General features: G+C 45.3%; 1 protein-coding gene across 1 annotated transcript in view; it reads right to left on the bottom strand.

The window, feature by feature from the left end:
* Positions 1-2032: 2032 nt before the first annotated feature.
* CTSF (cathepsin F) overlaps positions 2033-19273 on the bottom strand; it is a 146024-nt gene continuing 128783 nt past the window's right edge. Inside the window, exons 9-14 of the mRNA XM_063438159.1 lie at positions 12662-12742; positions 11913-12032; positions 4102-4166; positions 2880-2970; positions 2741-2799; positions 2033-2235 (exon numbers count right to left, since the gene is read on the bottom strand). Coding sequence (XP_063294229.1) covers positions 2161-2235; positions 2741-2799; positions 2880-2970; positions 4102-4166; positions 11913-12032; positions 12662-12742 — 491 coding nt within the window. The 3' untranslated portion in view covers positions 2033-2160. The remainder of the gene's footprint in view (positions 2236-2740; positions 2800-2879; positions 2971-4101; positions 4167-11912; positions 12033-12661; positions 12743-19273) is intronic.

Below are 19273 nucleotides of genomic sequence, written 5' to 3'. Positions count from 1 at the left end.
GGGAGAGAGGGTTTGTAAATTCTATTGGCAGCCTACTTTTGACTGACCATTTGATTCTATTATCTCTTTTTTTCCTTCTCCCTGAGAATTTCTTTCTAGGAGTAACACTATACTTTTACTTTCTGTATATGTGTAAGGTCTGTTGTTCTGCTAAGTATTTACCTTAATATACATTGATTTTATGCAAATTCACTTTTGTGTTTGCATATATTCTTAGCAGATACCTCTACCATTTACTTCATATTATCTATATACAGGAGTTCTGTGGGACATTGCATTTAGGATGACATCATGTGGAGTATAGATTTCTATATAAATACCCCTTCCTATTTAGTATATGCACATTTTCTATTAAAGCTGTTATATAGGAATAAGGGTATATATCAGTATATACGACATATTGCCAGTTTGTGTTTATCCTACATGCATCCTTGGCAGAGGGCATAAGGAATATCAGTATTGAGTATATACCAACTTTATATTTCTTACTAGTTTGTCTCTACCCTGGTATTTGTTAGCCAGTTTATTTTTCCACGCTACATTACTATATATTATTTCCAGGTAATGCAGACAGACAGGGATTGTTACATATCCGAAGTCCGCCTTCGTTCATTCTTCTTTATTCTGTGGCAATTTCTATTTGGGGTTAAGCCCCGTTGAGACCCCTGGAGTCTCCTTGCGGTACCCAAGACCCTGTTGTATAGGTGTGCCCTCCCTGTCTTCTATGGGGTTGGAACACACAGATACACACATCGTCTTAATAGTCTTTTGGAATTTATTATTACTCTATGAGAAGCATTATCGACATTTGATGTCGTCATGTTGTTTGTGATGGCGCTGTATGTGTAAACCTTTCAAATTCAAATTTCTTAATGAGGAAGTGCATCAAGTGGCTGCCTAACAGCCACTAGAAGCATGTTTTACACAAAATGTAAACCGAAACATCACTCTTTTACAATGAAGAACAAGCATCTATGCATCAAAACCACCACATTAATAAATTTTAGACCCAGCGTATCCATTTAACCAATAAAGAGAAAATGAGTTAGAAGTCTTATACATCTCATAAGCAAACTCTTTCAGGTAATCCTTTGTCGTGAAAAGATTGTTTTAAACTTAGGAAAAGTTTTCCTAAACTTAGGAAATTAACTGCCAAACATTATGTACGGAAAGGTACAGTGGTAGAAATACAGCTGGTACAGCAGCACCGGGGTACACAAGCTACAGGGGGCCCATCTTGTGGCCCACGCACTTAGGACCACCTAATGGGCATGTCTGTACTTAAGTGTGTATCAATATCAGTGTGTGTGTGTGTGTATGTGTGCATACATCAGTGCATTCAAATGCCAACAAGCACACTGCTGCATTCAAAAGGCAAATACTACACACAAGCAAAAAATCTTGCACCAGGGCCCTCTCTAAATTAGTTCCACCACCACTGATTTAGTAAATCAGAAAGGTAGGAATAAATTGGTTTAAGAGTTGAATATTGCTTGGATCAAGCTCATGTTACGTGTAAATAATAAGAGTAAGACAATGTTTATTTTTTTGTCACATGAAGGTGCCTCTCCTTTGATTTGAACAAAGTTTAAATACAAGATGTCAAGGAAGTTAAATTAACCTTAAATTGTTCTAATGTACAGAGGGAGTTTGATTACCATCACATGAGGTCCAAATAGATATGCTGTTAATCCATAGTTAAAATACTGCTGAGCAATGGTTCATACTCTTTATGTTCAATTTGTTCTTGGCTCCTGAGGATTTGTGACTTTGTATTTAATTACAAATTCCCCCAGGAAAAAATGCCATAATTGTAACTTCTTGGACACAACATGGTCAGTAATCCCTATTAAGGTATAAAAATGTATCACTGCCTAACTAATCTAGTAAGTGCAACAAGATACAAGAACAAAGTTACCCTAGAGAATTCACAAACTAATCTATAAGAAGGAATGCTATAATCTATAAGAAGTAATGTTATTAGCAGCGTTACACATGAGAAACAATTACCAGTATGCATAAGAAATAGTAGTGTTGAACTGAATACTTCAGTATGCAAGTTTTCTGAAATACTAAAAGCAACCATCCTTTTTTTTTTTTTTTTTTTAAGTTGAACATGTGAACAAGAAGAGGAGGGCTGGATTTCTTCAAACAAAACTTCTAATGTACCACAGCTGAACTGCACATAGTGTTCATTCCACACGCTCCAGATCCTCGATACAAGTAATAATAACCCTGAGGAAAAAGTAATAGAAGTTGAACAATAATCTACAAAATGTGTGGCTACAAATTGTGGTTGATTGTACAGCACCCTATAACGGCCTAGTCTATGTAATTTTAGTGTGAGAAAAAATTCCCTTTTAGTCACTCTTTAGTGCAGATCCCCACTTCCACTTGTCAAGGTCACCAAAAGTCTGTTAACATCCAGGAAGAAATCTTAGGAGATACACTGCTAGTCTACCTCTGTCTTTTGTTATTATTACCTAGAGTAGAAATAAAACAAAATTGGCGAGATAAAATGCATACCTTAACTGTGTTTGAAAAGTCGTAGCCAGTAATACTATCTGCACATACAATCAGTTAATCTAGGACTCACAAAAGATAAACAGTTGAGTGGATCAAATGGTCATCTTTACTGACAGAATTTAGCAAACGTATAGATGAAATTATATTTTGCCTTGTGGGTGAGCAAAACCTACCTTCAAACTACATAGATGTAGTAAAGATCTTTCATGCTTACCTGTTCTCCCCAATCCAGCCCCCAACTGTTCTTGATAGCCCAAAAAGGTTTCCCATCACCTACATTAAAACAAATGTTAACTTGCATTCGAAAAAAATGAATATTTATGCCTATGTAAATGGTTAAAAATATTACTCACGTTCACCATAGCCCACAAGAAGTACAGCATGGTCAATCATTCCGGGAAGACAAAGTATACGGAATGGATGAGAAATGCCTTTTCTGTAGAACTGATTCAAAAGATGTAAAAAGAGAGAATTTATCAAACTAAGAAAACAGACATATCTATAAAGCTGAACCCCACTAATCCTAAATTTACTTTGAAAATAAAACATCCGATATGCTAAATAAAGCATACACTATCAAATGAAGAGCCACAGTGTTAAAAAAAAAAAAAACCTACGTAGTGGCATAAAATCAAATGAAACTATTTTTTTTTTTTTAAACAAATCAGTCCAATAATAAGTCCAAAGTGTTCAGGGCAGTCCAGCTGTGGTTAAGCACATGAAATGTGCTGCCTCATGAAAATCCTTACTGCAATTTGCCTTGTGTTCTCGTAATCGCTCGTAGTGGGCATACAAAAAAACACCCCATAAAAACGCATTTGTGCAGAATCTCTATATAATCCAATAAATGGATCATTCAGCAATAAATATTCCCAAATCAAGATCTGTGCAGGGGCTTCAGAAATATTTGGAAGTACATGGAAGATGCTCCAAATAGTGAACTGCTGCAGACCGCTTTGGAGGCGTTTTGGTGTATTGTGATGTATTGTGAATGTTTAAACATAATCTTTATTGCTAATAAAGGTGTACTGTGGATTTTGCAATTCTATCTAGTTTGGCAGGGTGCCCCATTTATAAATTGCCTTGGTGGTGGCACTTTATTAATAAAGATATGGGGTTTAACTATTATTTTTGGTCTAGTGCAGACAAATATTGATTTTGTTTAAATTGTTTTAACCCACTGAAGCAATAATGTGGGCACACATGAATAATGTGGTTCATGGTCTGCACTTTTCTCATAAAAGATCCCATCTCTTGAACCCAACCCAGCAGAGTCTTATGGGATAGTTAGTTTATTCGTGAGAAGCAGTTAAATTCTTCACATAGGATAAGTGGAAGTGCTCTATAAACAGATAGCAACAAAAAGTGATTTTACACTGTAGTTTCTATCAGTTTAAACTCTTTCTGAAGTTTGTGGCCAAACCAGGAAATAGGCACTGGTGAGAAATAATTGGATAGTTATTATAATTAATTATAGGTACTGGTGACTAAGACACATTGAGAGAAAAATGTCCACACAATATGAGTAGAGCTGTTTAGTTAAGATTAAACCTATATGACATAAACCAAACTTACCTGCATAGCAAAAGCATTAAGAGCAATGGATATTGGTCCATTCTGGGCCAACCAAGCTGCAATTTCTAGAAAGTAAAAATTTTTTACAAAAAATTAATTAACAAAACGGGAAACAAGTCAAACACACATTCTCACCACTTGTAGGGCTGCAATGTTAAATGGACACTATAGTCACCAAAACAAATTTAGCTTAATTAAGCAGTATTGGTGTATAGATCATGCCCCTGCAGTCTCACTGCTCAGTTCTTTGCCATTTAGGAGTTAAATAATTTTGTTTATGCAACTCAACTCACATTTCCCTGCACGTGACTTACACAGCCTTCCTAAACACTTCCTGTAAAGAGTCATCTAATTTTTACATTTCCTTTATTGCAAGTGGTGTTTAGTTAAGAATTTCTTATCTGCTTCTCTGTTAAAAGCTTGCAAGACCATGCAGGAGCCACCTGTATGTAATTAGAGTGATTAATTAAATTGCAGAGCAGTGTGTAGCGGAGAGCCGATCTTGCACAGCTATTCTCCACTAGAGATTCCAGTGAGGCTCAGGAACAAGGTGATGTTAAGTCCATAGGCAAGGTTTCCAGCAGGTAAAGTAATACAGCAGTATCCCCATCGCAATCCCAATAACTGGACGACACACAGTTTCAGGAGTAGACTGACAAGCTTTATTCCACAGTTCCTTATAAAGCCCTCTCCCATGCAAGGGAGGAGGTTCTAACACTTAAGACATTATCCAATCTCTAAGTAGTAACCTCCCACAGATCTCCTCCCCTCCTCTAGCATCATAATCCCCTTATTGTGTACACAGTTTTCCCCGAGTTTTGGATGTACCCTAAATACTTGGGGTACATCCACAAATCCAACATCCCCAGATAGCTCTATTCTGGGGGACCAACATACTTAAAAATTAGCCCATTCGGATGAATGGTTCGTGAGATATGGGGTTCCAAAGATTTGACCGACCGCATGGGTAAAGTATCCGAAAACAGTTCCATGCATTTTGGCCCTGCGGTCGGTCACAAACAAGGGAATGAAAACAGGCGAATTGCCTGTGTTATAGAGCCTGGAGAGGGTTTGAATGAATTCCCTTGTTTATGGGGCTCTTTCTACCGAACGGCGGGTCATTCGGTAGTTTCCATACGAATTTCTGGAAGTATGGAGGTCTCAGCGGTGTTTGCCTAGTCAAGTGTCCGATTTTAGTTCCAGACACTCGACGGCAAAACACCGCTGTTCGGTAGTTTAAGATGGCCGCCGCCACGTGTTTGTTTCCCGAATGGCGGCCACCCAGAGGACAAAGACCACACTGCACTGATTGCCAATTACCTGTTTGCAACATTGTTGCAAACGGTAATTGGAGGCACACTCATTCCTGGGTGGTCTGGTTGTTCGGTAGTTTCATTCCCTTGTTTTATTTGAATGATTCTACCGAACAACTAGAGGAATACAATTCTTTACATACATTTAACTGTCATTATACCCGGATACCATGCTTTCTATACATGTACATACACATTAAACCAGCCATATGACCAAATACACTTATTCTCATACATGTCGTGGGACAGCCCGGTACCAATCCGCTACACTGCTCCCCCTTGCCCACAAGCCGGCATACACAGTCTGATCCAACACGGATCGGCTTGGGGATGTCCGGGGGCTCACGGATCATTTCTCTAAGTCAGTTTGTCTTGACAACCCGTCAGCATTTCCATTCTGCTTACCCGGCCGGTACTGGATATTAAAGTCAAAAGGCTGTAGCGCCAAACTCCAGCGCAGCAGCCTGGCGTTGTCTCCAGCCACCCGGTTCAGCCAGACTAACGGGTTGTGATCCGTGAGCAAGGAAAAGGGCTGTCCATATAAATAGGGTTGTAGCTTCTTTAGGGCCCACACCACAGCCAGGCATTCCTTTTCGATGGCGGCGTAGCTTACTTCTCGAGGTAACAGTTTGCGACTGATGTAAGCCACTGGATGTTCCCCGCCATCGGCCCCGACTTGACTCAGTACTGCCCCCAATCCAAACATAGAAGCGTCTGTGTGAACAAGAAAACGTTTAGTTGGATTGGGAGCTGCCAAGACAGGGGCATTTATCAGTGCATTTTTCAATTGTTGGAATGCCTGCTCACACTCCGGGGTCCAGTTTACTTGGCGGGGAAGGTTCTTACGGGTCAGGTCAGTGAGGGGTTTGGCCAGGGCGCTATAATTGGGAACAAACTTCCTGTAATACCCTGCTGTCCCTAGAAACGCTAAAACCTGGGTCTTAGTCCTAGGGGTGGGCCACTGGGCTACAGCCTCTACTTTGGCGGGTTCGGGTTTTTGTTTACCGCACCCTACTCTATGTCCCAGGTATTGTACCTCAGCCATGCCGATACTACACTTGGCCGGCTTCAAGGTCAGACCTGCTTCCCTTATCCTATCTAGTACAGCTCCGATGTGAGCTAAGTGTTCCTGCCACGTATTGCTAAAAATAGCAATATCGTCCAGGTAGGCACATGTATAGTCCTGGAATCCATCTAGGAGTCGATCCACCATCCTTTGGAAGGTGGCTGGGGCGTTTTTCATCCCAAATGGCATGACCTTAAACTGGTACAAGCCAAATGGGGTGACAAAGGCCGACTTCGGGATGGCGTCTGGGGCCAGGGGGATTTGCCAATACCCTTTACACAAGTCAATAGTGGTGAGGTATTGGCCCCTGGCCATTCTGTCCAGTAACTCGTCTATCCGGGGCATCGGATAGGCGTCAGATACAGTCTTCTCGTTCAATCTCCTATAGTCCACGCAGAAGCGGGTCGTACCGTCTCGCTTTGGTACGAGGACTACAGGAGATGCCCAAGGACTGTCTGAGGGTTCAATCACCCCCAGTTGGAGCATTTCGTCGATCTCCTTACGCATGTTTGCCCGTACCGCTTCTGGAATGCGGTATGGCGTCTGGCGCATGGGTAGTTGCCCTGGGGTCTCGACCCGGTGAGTTGCCAGAGGCGTGTATCCAGGTACATTAGAGAACGTGTCGCGTTTCTCTTCCAATAGTTGCTGTACCTCGATCCGCTCCTGTGGGCTCAGCCGATCTCCCAGCGTAACCTCCCCTAAATCTCCGGACAGCTGCCCATCCCCCAGCAAATCGGGGAGGGGTAAGCTGTCAAACTCTTCCGTGTTAGGGGCACAGATGGCGGTTACCTCCTCAGTACGCTCGTGGTAGGGCTTCAGCATGTTCACATGGAGCATGCGTCGCCCCCCAGTCCCTGTGCAGGGGCCGATAATATAGGTGGTATCGCATCTTTGCTCCACCACCTTATATGGGCCCTGCCAGGCGGCCTGTAACTTATCATGTCGGACAGGTTTTAAAATTAGTACCTTCTGCCCGACCTGAAAGCTACGGTCCCTGGCTCCCCGATCATACCATGTACGCTGGCGGGTCTGGGCCTCCTGAAGGTTTTCCCGTACCGTCTTGGTCAACGCTTCTAGGCGGTCCCGAAAGGCCAACACATATGGTAGGATGGGAGTGCCATCTGTGCTCCGGTCTCCCTCCCAATGCTCTCTAATAAGATCCAATGGGCCTCGGACCCTCCTTCCAAACAATAATTCAAACGGGGAGAACCCTGTGGATTCCTGCGGCACCTCCCGGTATGCAAATAGGAGGTGCGGCAGGAATCGTTCCCAGTCCTTGTGGGTCTCTGCGAAGGTTCGGAGCATCTGCTTCAAGGTACCATTGAATCGTTCGCAGAGCCCGTTCGTCTGGGGGTGGTAAGGGGCGCTGATAATAGGCTTAATGCCACAGATCCTCCAGAGGTGTTGGGTGAATTCTGCGGTAAACTGGGTACCCTGATCCGAGATAATCTCCCTGGGTAATCCCATCCGGGAGAATATCCGCATGAGGGCATCCGCGACCGTCTCAGCGTGGATGTTGGTCAGAGCCACTGCTTCTGGATACCTGGTGGCATAATCTACGACCGTTAAAATATACCGTTTTCCTGACGGGCTAACTTTATTGAGGGGGCCTATCAGATCCACCGCTATTCGGCTAAAAGGTTCCTCTATTATGGGTAAGGGGTGAAGTTTAGCCTTCCTGCGATCCCCCCTTTTTCCCACTCTCTGGCAGGTATCGCAAGTCGTGCAATATCTGCGTACTTCCTGGCTAATCCCTGGCCAGAAGAAACTCTGGGTTAGTCTGTACCTGGTGCGACTAACCCCTAGATGTCCGGATAGCGGAATATCATGCGCTATCCGGAGTAATTCAGCCCGGTACCGCTGTGGTACCACTAATTGTCTCCTCGCTATCGGGTCTAACCCCGTAATCTGTTTGGTTGTTTCCCTGTATAAAAGTTGTTTATCCCAGATAAACTTCTCTCCCTCCGCCCCGGGGGAACCCGTGCCAACCTTGTCCCTATACACCTGAAGCGTGGGGTCTGTTGCGACTTCAGCTACAAATTCATTAGGTGGAGCCCAGGGGACACATTCTAGAGGGGGGGTAGGGTTGCTTACCTGGACCTCCGGCAGTGTGTTGTGGTCCTGGGTGCGGGCCTGTTGTCGGGTGACTACAGGGTTGACCTCTCCTGTGGTGGGTGACTGGGGCTCAAAAGCAGAAGTGAGCCTCCCCAGATCGTTCCCCAATAAAACCTCCGCCGGTAAATGTGGCATCAACCCCACCTCCACTTCCCCTGCCCCCGCTCCCCAATGTAAATGTACCCTTGCTGTAGGTAGCCGGTACACTGCTCCCCCAGCTACCCGGACGGCAACAGTTTTGTTCAGTTTTGCCTGATCTGAAATCAGGTGGCTCTGTACCAAAGTGATGGTGGCTCCCGAATCTCGTAATCCCCGGACTGCTGTACCATTCAGATATACCGTCTGTCGATGGTGCCGTAGATTATCCACATTGGCCTGGACCGGATCTGCCTCGTGCAGTACCTCCCATTGTTCCACAGTAGTAATGGGGACTGCGGAACCATATGGGGTGGTGACTAGGTCCTGGTAGTGGTGGGCTGCGGCCGCCCTGGGTGGAGGTGGGCCTGGACGAATCCAGGTGGAACGGTCCCGTAGCTGCGGGCATTCCCTTTTATAATGTCCCCACTTCTGGCCGTGATGACAGGGGCCAGCGGTGGGTTGTCGGAACCGGGGCTGTGCAGCGGGTGGTGGAGGTGGTGGTAGCGGTCTCTGTGGAGCTGGGGTGTAGTTGTTTCCCCCGAATGTTTTAAAGGTTGCTTTTGGAGCTGCAGGTTTTTGTGACCTGCGTGCATCCAGGTAGTCATCCGCTTTCCTAGCCGCCTCGGTAAGGGAAGTAGGGTTTCTGTCCCTTACCCATTCCTGGACCTCATTGGTTACTCCCTCATAGAACTGCTCCATCAGCAACATTTGTATTACATCCTCCATAGAACGTGCCTTGCTAGCTTGCACCCACCCGAGCGCTGCCCCCTGTAATCGGCATGCCCACTCTGCGTGCGAGTCCTTCTCTGTTTTCTTTAGATCCCGGAACCTCCGCCGGTATGCCTCGGGTGTTATAGCATACCTGGCGAGTATAATTTCTTTCACTTTACTGTAATTCCTTATTTCGTCATTAGGTACAGTCCGATATGCCTCTGCTGCCCTCCCGGTTAACCTTCCGGCCAAAATAGGTACCCAGTCCTCTGCGTTAATTTTATGCAGTGCACACAGTCTTTCAAAGTCTTGCAGGAAAGCGTCTATATCTTCCTCTGCCTCCACATATGTTTTAAAAGCCTGGTATGGTATTTTAGGCTTACCTTCCTGTGGCACATTAATTGCAGAGCTTTGTTCTGGTGCCTGTGTCCTTAGGATGAATTCTTGTACCTCGGCCATTGTCCTGGTAACAATTTCTGTTGGGGGGTTTTCCCCATAAAAGGATAGCCTGAACTGAACCTGCCTCTGGAATTCCGATCCTTGTGGTGTTCCTCCCGGCTCCCTCTGTGCCGGAACTGAATCGCCCTCCATTCTGTACTCTGCCATGAGTTCTGTAACAAGTACTGCTTTCTTCTTATTGCTGGCTTGTATACCCCTTGCCTCTAGGAGGTCCTTTAGCGTGGAGCGTTTTAGCGCAGAAAAATCAATCTCCATCCGTACTCCATTTACGCTTGTTCCTCTGTGAGTTTGGATCCCAGCGCTGCCAACCAATGTAGCGGAGAGCCGATCTTGCACAGCTATTCTCCACTAGAGATTCCAGTGAGGCTCAGGAACAAGGTGATGTTAAGTCCATAGGCAAGGTTTCCAGCAGGTAAAGTAATACAGCAGTATCCCCATCGCAATCCCAATAACTGGACGACACACAGTTTCAGGAGTAGACTGACAAGCTTTATTCCACAGTTCCTTATAAAGCCCTCTCCCATGCAAGGGAGGAGGTTCTAACACTTAAGACATTATCCAATCTCTAAGTAGTAACCTCCCACAGATCTCCTCCCCTCCTCTAGCATCATAATCCCCTTATTGTGTACACAGTTTTCCCCGAGTTTTGGATGTACCCTAAATACTTGGGGGACCAACATACTTAAAAATTAGCCCATTCGGATGAATGGTTCGTGAGATATGGGGTTCCAAAGATTTGACCGACCGCATGGGTAAAGTATCCGAAAACAGTTCCATGCATTTTGGCCCTGCGGTCGGTCACAAACAAGGGAATGAAAACAGGCGAATTGCCTGTGTTATAGAGCCTGGAGAGGGTTTGAATGAATTCCCTTGTTTATGGGGCTCTCTCTCCGAACGGCGGGTCATTCGGTAGTTTCCATACGAATTTCTGGAAGTATGGAGGTCTCAGCGGTGTTTGCCTAGTCAAGTGTCCGAATTTAGTTCCAGACACTCGACGGCAAAACACCGCTGTTCGGTAGTTTAAGATGGCCGCCGCCACGTGTTTGTTTCCCGAATGGCGGCCACCCAGAGGACAAAGACCACACTGCACTGATTGCCAATTACCTGTTTGCAACATTGTTGCAAACGGTAATTGGAGGCACACTCATTCCTGGGTGGTCTGGTTGTTCGGTAGTTTCATTCCCTTGTTTTATTTGAATGATTCTACCGAACAACTAGAGGAATACAATTCTTTACATACATTTAACTGTCATTATACCCGGATACCATGCTTTCTATACATGTACATACACATTAAACCAGCCATATGACCAAATACACTTATTCTCATACATGTCGTGGGACAGCCCGGTACCAATCCGCTACACAGTGGATATAAAGTTACATCTGATTGAAAGTGAAACCATGTTTTCTTCATGCAGGATGTGTGAGTCACAGCCACAGGAGGTGTGGCTAGGGCTGCATTAACAGAAACAATATTGATTTTACTACTTAATGGCAGAGAATTGAGCAGTGAGACCGCAGATGCAGAGGCATAATCTAACCACTATAACTGCTCCATTAAGAAAATGTTATTTTGGTGACTATAATATCCCTATAAGGATATTGGGATTTTTAATCAACAGACAAGCAAGCTTCCAATCTGTCCAAACCTGCAGTGTTTACATTTTTTCCACTTCAAAATATAGGGAAAAATACACTATATATATACTAAGAAACAGGAGCAAGTGGAATTTATAGGCTGTTGAATATGCTTCAACACTGTAACCTAATTTTGGCTGTGATTGAAATATTAGATTTGTCTGGCCTAATCAACACCAAACAGTCTAATTCGCTAAAGTGAGAATTTGAAGTGAATTTCAATGCCAAAGTAGCTGATCTGGCTCTTACATAATGTCTCTAGTTCGGCCATTTTTCACTTGAATTTGAATTTGAAATTCACTTCTAATTCACTTTGAATTCTAAGTTTAGGAAGAACCCTCTAGGTGTCAAACCCTCTCCCAATCTACCAGTTTCATCTGTGGAAATCTCGACAGAACTGTTGATGTAAGCTGAAACTTTGCCAGTAGAGAAGCTGCAGCTACTTTTATGTCCCTGGTAGCTGTAATCCTGCTCGGTCTCAAGTCCTCCTATGAACAAACAAAACAGATGGTTAGATGGAATAAAATTACAACAAACTTTAAATTATATGCCAGGGATTCCCAAGAGCATGCAAAAAGGACTAGGTTAGGTTCCAAATAGATGTACTGGGACATTTTATTTTTTATTAATCACTTTTTGATTTTTAATTATTATAAAAAAGTATTTTTGCTTGAATTGCCAACTTTTTCTACCTATTCCTGTAAACCTGCAGTGTTTGCCTTTATTCCTACAAATATTTTGTGAATGGTAACCTAGGATTTTCAATATTATTTTTACTTATACCATATATGTAAACAAGATGTAATGTGGATTGCAATTACATTTTCTAAATCTTTAATGCAGACGCAAAATAACAATGAAGAAGATGATAATGCTACTAAGTGAGAAAGGGCAGTACAATACAGAACAAATGTCTAGTCTAATGATTAACACGATCTTCAATATAAAAAGATTCTGTGCTTACCGTGTTTCTTTTACATTGTCATTTTTTTCCCAATGTTTACTTTCTTATCTGGTACTTATCGTACTTGCAAATGCTAAAAATCTAAAACTTATTCACACATAAAGACAAAAAAAAATAAAAAAAAATGGAAAGAACTTGAAGACTTAGACCAACCCAGATTTTCTATGGCTTCATAAGCACTTGATGGGAGACCTCCTCCACATGCGTGATCCACATTGTCACAGTCCACCAACTCTGTATCAGAAAAAGAAATGAAAAGCAATCAATGAACAATTCCAAAAGTCTGCTTCAAACTGCTTTTAACTGAAATGCTCCCTTATGTATCATAGGAGTAAAACTATGCACTCTAACCAGATGCTGTCATCTAGCCTCATGCAATCGTTCGATGCAGACATCTTTACATAACTCTGGATTGGAACCATTTGCATGTGGTCCAGATGGTACAGACTGAACCATGCTTATTTGGTTGAAATGACTGATCAGCTAGATTTGGCTTTAGTAAATGTGAGGATTGCAAATCTGGTCAGAATCTGAGGATTTTAACAAAATTGTTTCATTTGCAAAACTGCAATACTTTTGAGAAATACTACCATGCACCACATCTCACCAGGATCATCAGCTGGTCGGTAATTGGCAGCACAAAACCATGGACCCAGCTAGAATCGGACACAACCAACTGCGACATAAGGATCCTGCCGTGGATCACCAAAGAAGCATACAGGAGCAAACAAATCCTTAACCCATTCGTAGCAGCAACCATGCAGATCTGGCATGGACAGGGCACAAAACACTACCTAACGACAGACCCAGGCCCGCTACTCCCCTTGAAGGGCAACCCAGACTGCCCGGCGGGAGACCAGGGCCCAATCCCGGGCCTGACCAGGCACATAACGATCATACGCATTATGGACGTCCTCCAACACCCGTTCACACGCTGACCGAACTCTTTCCCGAACGACCACATACGTTCTCACACACTCATGCAATATGTCCGAGCGATCCCTCAAAAGCCCTTCCTGCTGAGAGAACCAACACAGTTCGAACCTCTGTGCACACAAGAACTGGAACCACCTCGAGCCATATCTCAGATATACTCTGACATCATAACGAACAGATACCTTCTGGCACCCCCCTGCATCAGGCCCCTTTTCGGTGAGGGAGCTTACCCAGGAAAAGCACCCATATGTATTGCCCTTTGACATTTATGGTACAGTTTAGTTTCTACCATACCAGTAACGACTCAATACCATTTATGGTACAGTTTAGTTTCTACCATACCAGTAACGACTCAATCCCATGCATTCTAATACAAGAGCTTGCCCGCACTGGACCAAACACGAACGTTTCAGATGACACTACCCAAGGGTACCGTGATGTCTGGACGTTAAGTATCCATGTACATGTCTTATTCTCTACCAACTACAATTTAGTCTAGTCACTATCCTACCAGTAGGGACTTAAACCCACACGTTCTACCACAAGAGCTTACCCGCATTGATTTAACCAGGAATGCTCCGGGTGCTACTACCCAATGGTATCAAGTCGATTAAACACGACAAGTGAAACACCAGGGTGTAGAGCTAAGCCGTTAATTAGATCCCCCAAGCTAACACAAGCAGAGTAGTACCCCAGACTGAAGCGATACTCCTGAATGCTTCACCACTCCTTTACGTAATCCTCCAAAGGGGTCAAGCCTATATGTACCTATTCATAACAACTATGCTCTTTCCTATACGGTGCATTCATTGTTTAAACCGGTTTTATGTATGCTATAAATTTGCATACAAAATAAAAAAAATTAACACAAAAATGCAATACTTCATGCCTAACCCAGTCAGTGTTGAGAGGTATGCAGTGTGGTTGCAGCGGGACTGGCACAGCATAGGACTAAAGGAGAATGTATCTTCTTTATTTAACTCTTATTGGGGGACCCATAAATCTAAAAAGGCAGGAAGACACTACAACGTTATAAATACACGTGTGTATTTCTAACATTAGAGTACTCCTATATCCAACCATGAAATAATAATAATTTTTTTTTTTTTTTTTTTTTTTTTTTAAAGACATCACAAACATATGCCAGCAAAACATGTAACAAATCACAGCTCATGGTGATAAAAGACATTAAAAAAAACTAATGCAGCCAAGTTCCATTCCTTAGTCTCGCCTCTAAAAGATGTTTTGAGAACCTAGCAGGAAGCATTACTATGAAAAGAAAAAAAAAAAAGGAGGAAGAAAATATTAAAACTAAAAAGTTTTAAACATTTTCATTCAAGTGAAGTTTACAAATACAGGCAACCCAGCAAGAGATGGACTTATTTTTTTCAGCCCACAAATTGCATTATTTTGCTATTACATGACGAAAAGTTATGATTTTATTAAAGACATTGAGGCAAGCATTGATTAACCCTTTCTTTACTGTGCACCAATAGCAGTAAAGCATACAAACAAGTAAAAAAAAAAGTATACATAATGACATCAGCCACTCCCAGTCCAAGTCCCACTATAATAGTAAGCACCTCCCCTAAAGCTTCCTCTTTCTTTAGAGGTGCGACACACCACAAGATGAGACAGAAGAAACAGGAACAAATGAAGTAATGCAGATAGAAAACACAGAAGTCCATTAAGGTCAAGTCAGGAAACGGTCCAAGAGCCAGCTACGAATCCAAACAGCAATGGAACAATTCCATCTGAATTGAAGAGATAAGGCAGAAAAGAGCAACCAACTTGGCTGATAATTGCCTCAAGGAAAGGTTTGCATTAGGAGGCCAGGACCCGAAAAGAGACAACACGCAAGAGACGTCCCAAGTACAGCAATACCGATGCCTAGGCGGACGCAAAAGATGGGAGCAAGGGGTGCTGGCATGCTGGACAACCATGGAATCCTTGAAGGGGCTGAAGAGATGGCCGACCTATACAGGTTAAATGTCCTATAAGCACAGCCAGCCTCAAAAAGGGACGTAAGAAACTGAAGAATCACTTTTACAGCGGCTGATACAGGAACCATGTGTCAGGATTCCTGGAACCTAAACGCAGAGACAGAATCACAAAAGGAATAAGTCCATATACCGGTCCTTGGATTGGCATGGGTTAAACAAACAAACAGAGTCCGTATAGCAAGCCGGGGTCAAAGGAGTACAGAGATCAGAGAATACGATATATAACAAACTGAGGTCAATGGAGAACAGAGGACAGAATAAATGTAGACGAGAGCCAGAACAATATACCAAGAAACACAAGAGGAACTTGCTAGTGGGATATCAAAAAACCACACCAGGGAAACAAGGAATGGGTGAGGTAAGTATATACAGGCATCACTTACACCTGATTGGTACTTTTCCATTTGGAATTGACCACTATGCGTGCTTAACCTTCCTAATCTGACCTCTGACGTCATTTATGTGTGCCGAATTCAGTCTACCAAATTTTGCATTCTGTTCACCAAACGCAGAATTCGGCAGTTTGTTTGGTCGCACATATATACGCTGAATGCAAGCGTGCAGCATCGGACGGAATGCCGGAGGGAATCGCGGCACTTGGAGCTGCAGCTGAAGGCAAGTGGGCAGGAAGTCTGACACCATGTCCCTAGTCAAGCACCAACAGGCTCAAGCTGACCCATATGATTGTGTAGTTCCTGGAACCAATGCCTCCGCCAGGAGGTGTCGAGTCGTGTCCAAAACTCCATGGATCTCCCAGGGACCCCTGAAAACGCCATGCCATCAACAGGAGGGACCTGTCCAGGAGGAGCGGATGCAAGTGATCAGTCGGGATGCAAAGAAGATTCAAGCAGAATGGCAACAGCCTGGGATAGTCGACTGTGTGGGCACCACAACTGTGTCCCCCAAAATGGGGCCAGTAGGAGCAACTCTGCTCCTTGGAGCTGAACCTGAAGGAGAGTCTGTGGGATCATGGCAAATTGAGAAAAGTCGAGGCCCATTTCAGTCCCGCAGAAAAGTGTTCACGGCCTCCGCCTCTGGGTCGGTGGCAACCGAAGTGTCATGTACGTTGAGCCATGACACAAATAGGTCTGTAGAAGAAGGGCCCTTTGTTTAATCCGCATGACCATCATTAGAGAGATGAGATAGTGGAGAACACCATGATATCCAGGGCCGGCGCCACCTGTAAGGCGACCTAGGCAGCCGCCTAGGGCGCAACTTACCAGGGGGCGCCGGATCCCTGTCCCCGCTGCGCCTCCTCATGCTGCGCCGCCTGAGCGCTTTAACAAGCCCCAGGCGGCGCAGCAATGCTGCATGGAGGGCGGCCGGGTTTCAGTGACCGGCAGGAGGGAAGCGCAGAGCGCTCCCTCCTGCCGGTCTCTCCATGTAGCGTGGCCGGGCGGCGTGGAACCCGGGACAGGAACCTCTGTTTCCTGTACCCGGCCGCTGGCGGACTGAAGGGAAGCGCTCACTGAGTGAGCACTTCCTGTCAGTCCGCCGGCGGCCGGGTACAGGAAACAGAGGTTCCTGTCCCGGGTTCCGCGCCGCCCGGCCACGCTACATGGGGAGGGTAAGGACCACTATGGGAGGGGGGTGGGAGGGTAAGGACCACTATGGGAGGGGGGAATAACGGACCACTATGGGAGGGGGGTGGGGGGGGAATAACGGACCACTATGGGAGGGGGGGTGGGGGGGGAATAACGGACCACTATGGGAGGGGGGTGGGGGGGGAATAACGGACCACTATGGGAGGGGGGGTGGGGGGGGAATAACGGACCACTATGGGAGGGGGGGTGGGGGGGGGATAACGGACCACTATGGGAGGGGGGGTGGGGGGGAATAACGGACCACTATGGGAGGGGGGGGTGGGGGAGGAATAACGGACCACTATGGGAGGGGGGTGGGGAATAACGGACCACTATGGGAGGGTGGGAATAACGGACCACTATGGGAGGGGGGGAATAACGGACCACTGGGGGAGGGGGGGGGAATAACGGACCACTGGGGGAGGGGGGGGAGAATAACTGACCACTGGGGGAGGGGGGGAGAATAACGGACCACTGGGGGAGGGGGGGGATAATGGACCACTGGGGGAGGGGGGGTATAATGGACCACTGGGGGAGGGGGGGGATAACGGACCACTAGGGGAGGGGGGGGGGAATAACGGACCACTAGGGGAGGGAGAGGGGGGGGGATAAGGACCACTGGGGGTGGGTAAGGACCAGGGGGGGGGGTGGTGGATAAGGACCATGAGGGGGGGAAAGGACCACTAGGGGAGGGAGGTAAGGACCACTGGGGGTGGGTAAGGACCAGGGGGGGGGCTAAGGACCAGGGGGGTAAGGACCACTGTGCGGGGGGGGGTAAGGACCATGAGGGGGAAAGGACCACTAGGGGAGGGGAGGGAGGATAAGGAATTCTAAACTTGGGAATTCATTTTTTCTTCGACGATAGCAATCCGTCCAGGCCCTGACGCAGCAAAGCAGCCCCAAACCATGATGCCCCCACCACCATACTTCACAGTTGGGATGAGGTTTTGATGTTGGTGTGCTGTGCCTCTTTTTCGCCACACATAGTGTTGTGTGTTTCTTCCAAACAACTCAACTTTGGTTTCATTTGTCCACAGAATATTTTGCCAGTACTGCTGTGCAGTGGTGTATCCTGGTTTTGTGCTGCCCTAGGCAGGACAAAACTCAGGCGCCCGCCCCCCTCCTCGCCACGACGTCATATTCCCGCTCCCAGCCTCACTCTGCGGCGCGCGAGGGAGCTGAGCAGACAGCTCAGAGGAAGTGCTCCCTCGCCAGCCGCCCTCCCGCCAGCGCACAGCAGCCTGCACGCCCGGCCGGCATGTCAGTTAGCCGCAAGGCTAACAAGGCATTTGCCCTGGGCATTTGGGGGCGTCGTTTTTTACCGCCCCCTGGAAAATGCCGCCCAAGGCAAATGCCTGGTTTGCCTCGCGGCTAAAACGTCCCTGCTGCTGTGGAACATCCAGGTGCTCTTGTGCAAACTGTAAACGTGCAGCAATGTTTTGTTTGGACAGCAGTGGCTTCCTGTGTGGAATCCTCCCATGAAATCCATTCTTGTTTAGTGTTTTATGTATTGTAGATTCGCTAACAGGGATGCTAGCATTTGCCAGTGACTTTTGTAAGTCTTTAGCTGACACTCTAGGATTCTTCTTCAGCTCATTGAGCAGTCTGCGCTGTGCTCTTGCAGTCATCTTTACAGGACGGCCACTCCTAGGGAGAGTAGCAGCAGTGCTGAACTTTCTCCATTTATAGACAATTTGTCTTACCGTGGACTGATGAACAGCAAGGCTTTTGGAGATACTTGTATAACCCTTTCCAGCTGTATGCAAGTCAACAATTCTTAATCGTAGGTCTTCAGAGAGCCCTTTTGTGCGAGGCATCATTCACATCAGGCAATGCTTCTTGTGAAAAGCAAACCCAGAACTGGTGTGTGTTTATAGTGCAGGGTAGCTGTAACCAACACCTCCAATCTCATCTCATGATTGGACTCCAGTTGGCTGACATCTCACTCCAATTAGCTCTTGGAGATGTCATTAGTCTAGGGGTTCACATACTTTTTCCACCTGCACTGTGAATGTTTACATGGTGTGTTCAATAAAAACATGTCAACATTTCATTCTTTGTGTGTTATTAGTTTAAGCAGACTGTGATTGCTAATTGTTGTGACTTAGATGATCATCAGATCACATTTTATGACCAATTTGTGCAGAAATCCATATCATTCCAAAGGGTTCACATACTTTTTCTTGCAACTGTATTTTTCATTTAATTTTGTACTTATTTGGAGTTGCTTTATCCAGCAACTC

Source organism: Pelobates fuscus, chromosome 12 (genome assembly GCF_036172605.1).
Source record: "Pelobates fuscus isolate aPelFus1 chromosome 12, aPelFus1.pri, whole genome shotgun sequence".
NCBI classification, from domain to species: Eukaryota; Metazoa; Chordata; class Amphibia; order Anura; family Pelobatidae; genus Pelobates; species Pelobates fuscus.
Note: the sequence above shows the minus strand (reverse complement) of the source record. Positions and strands in the feature narration are given on the sequence as shown.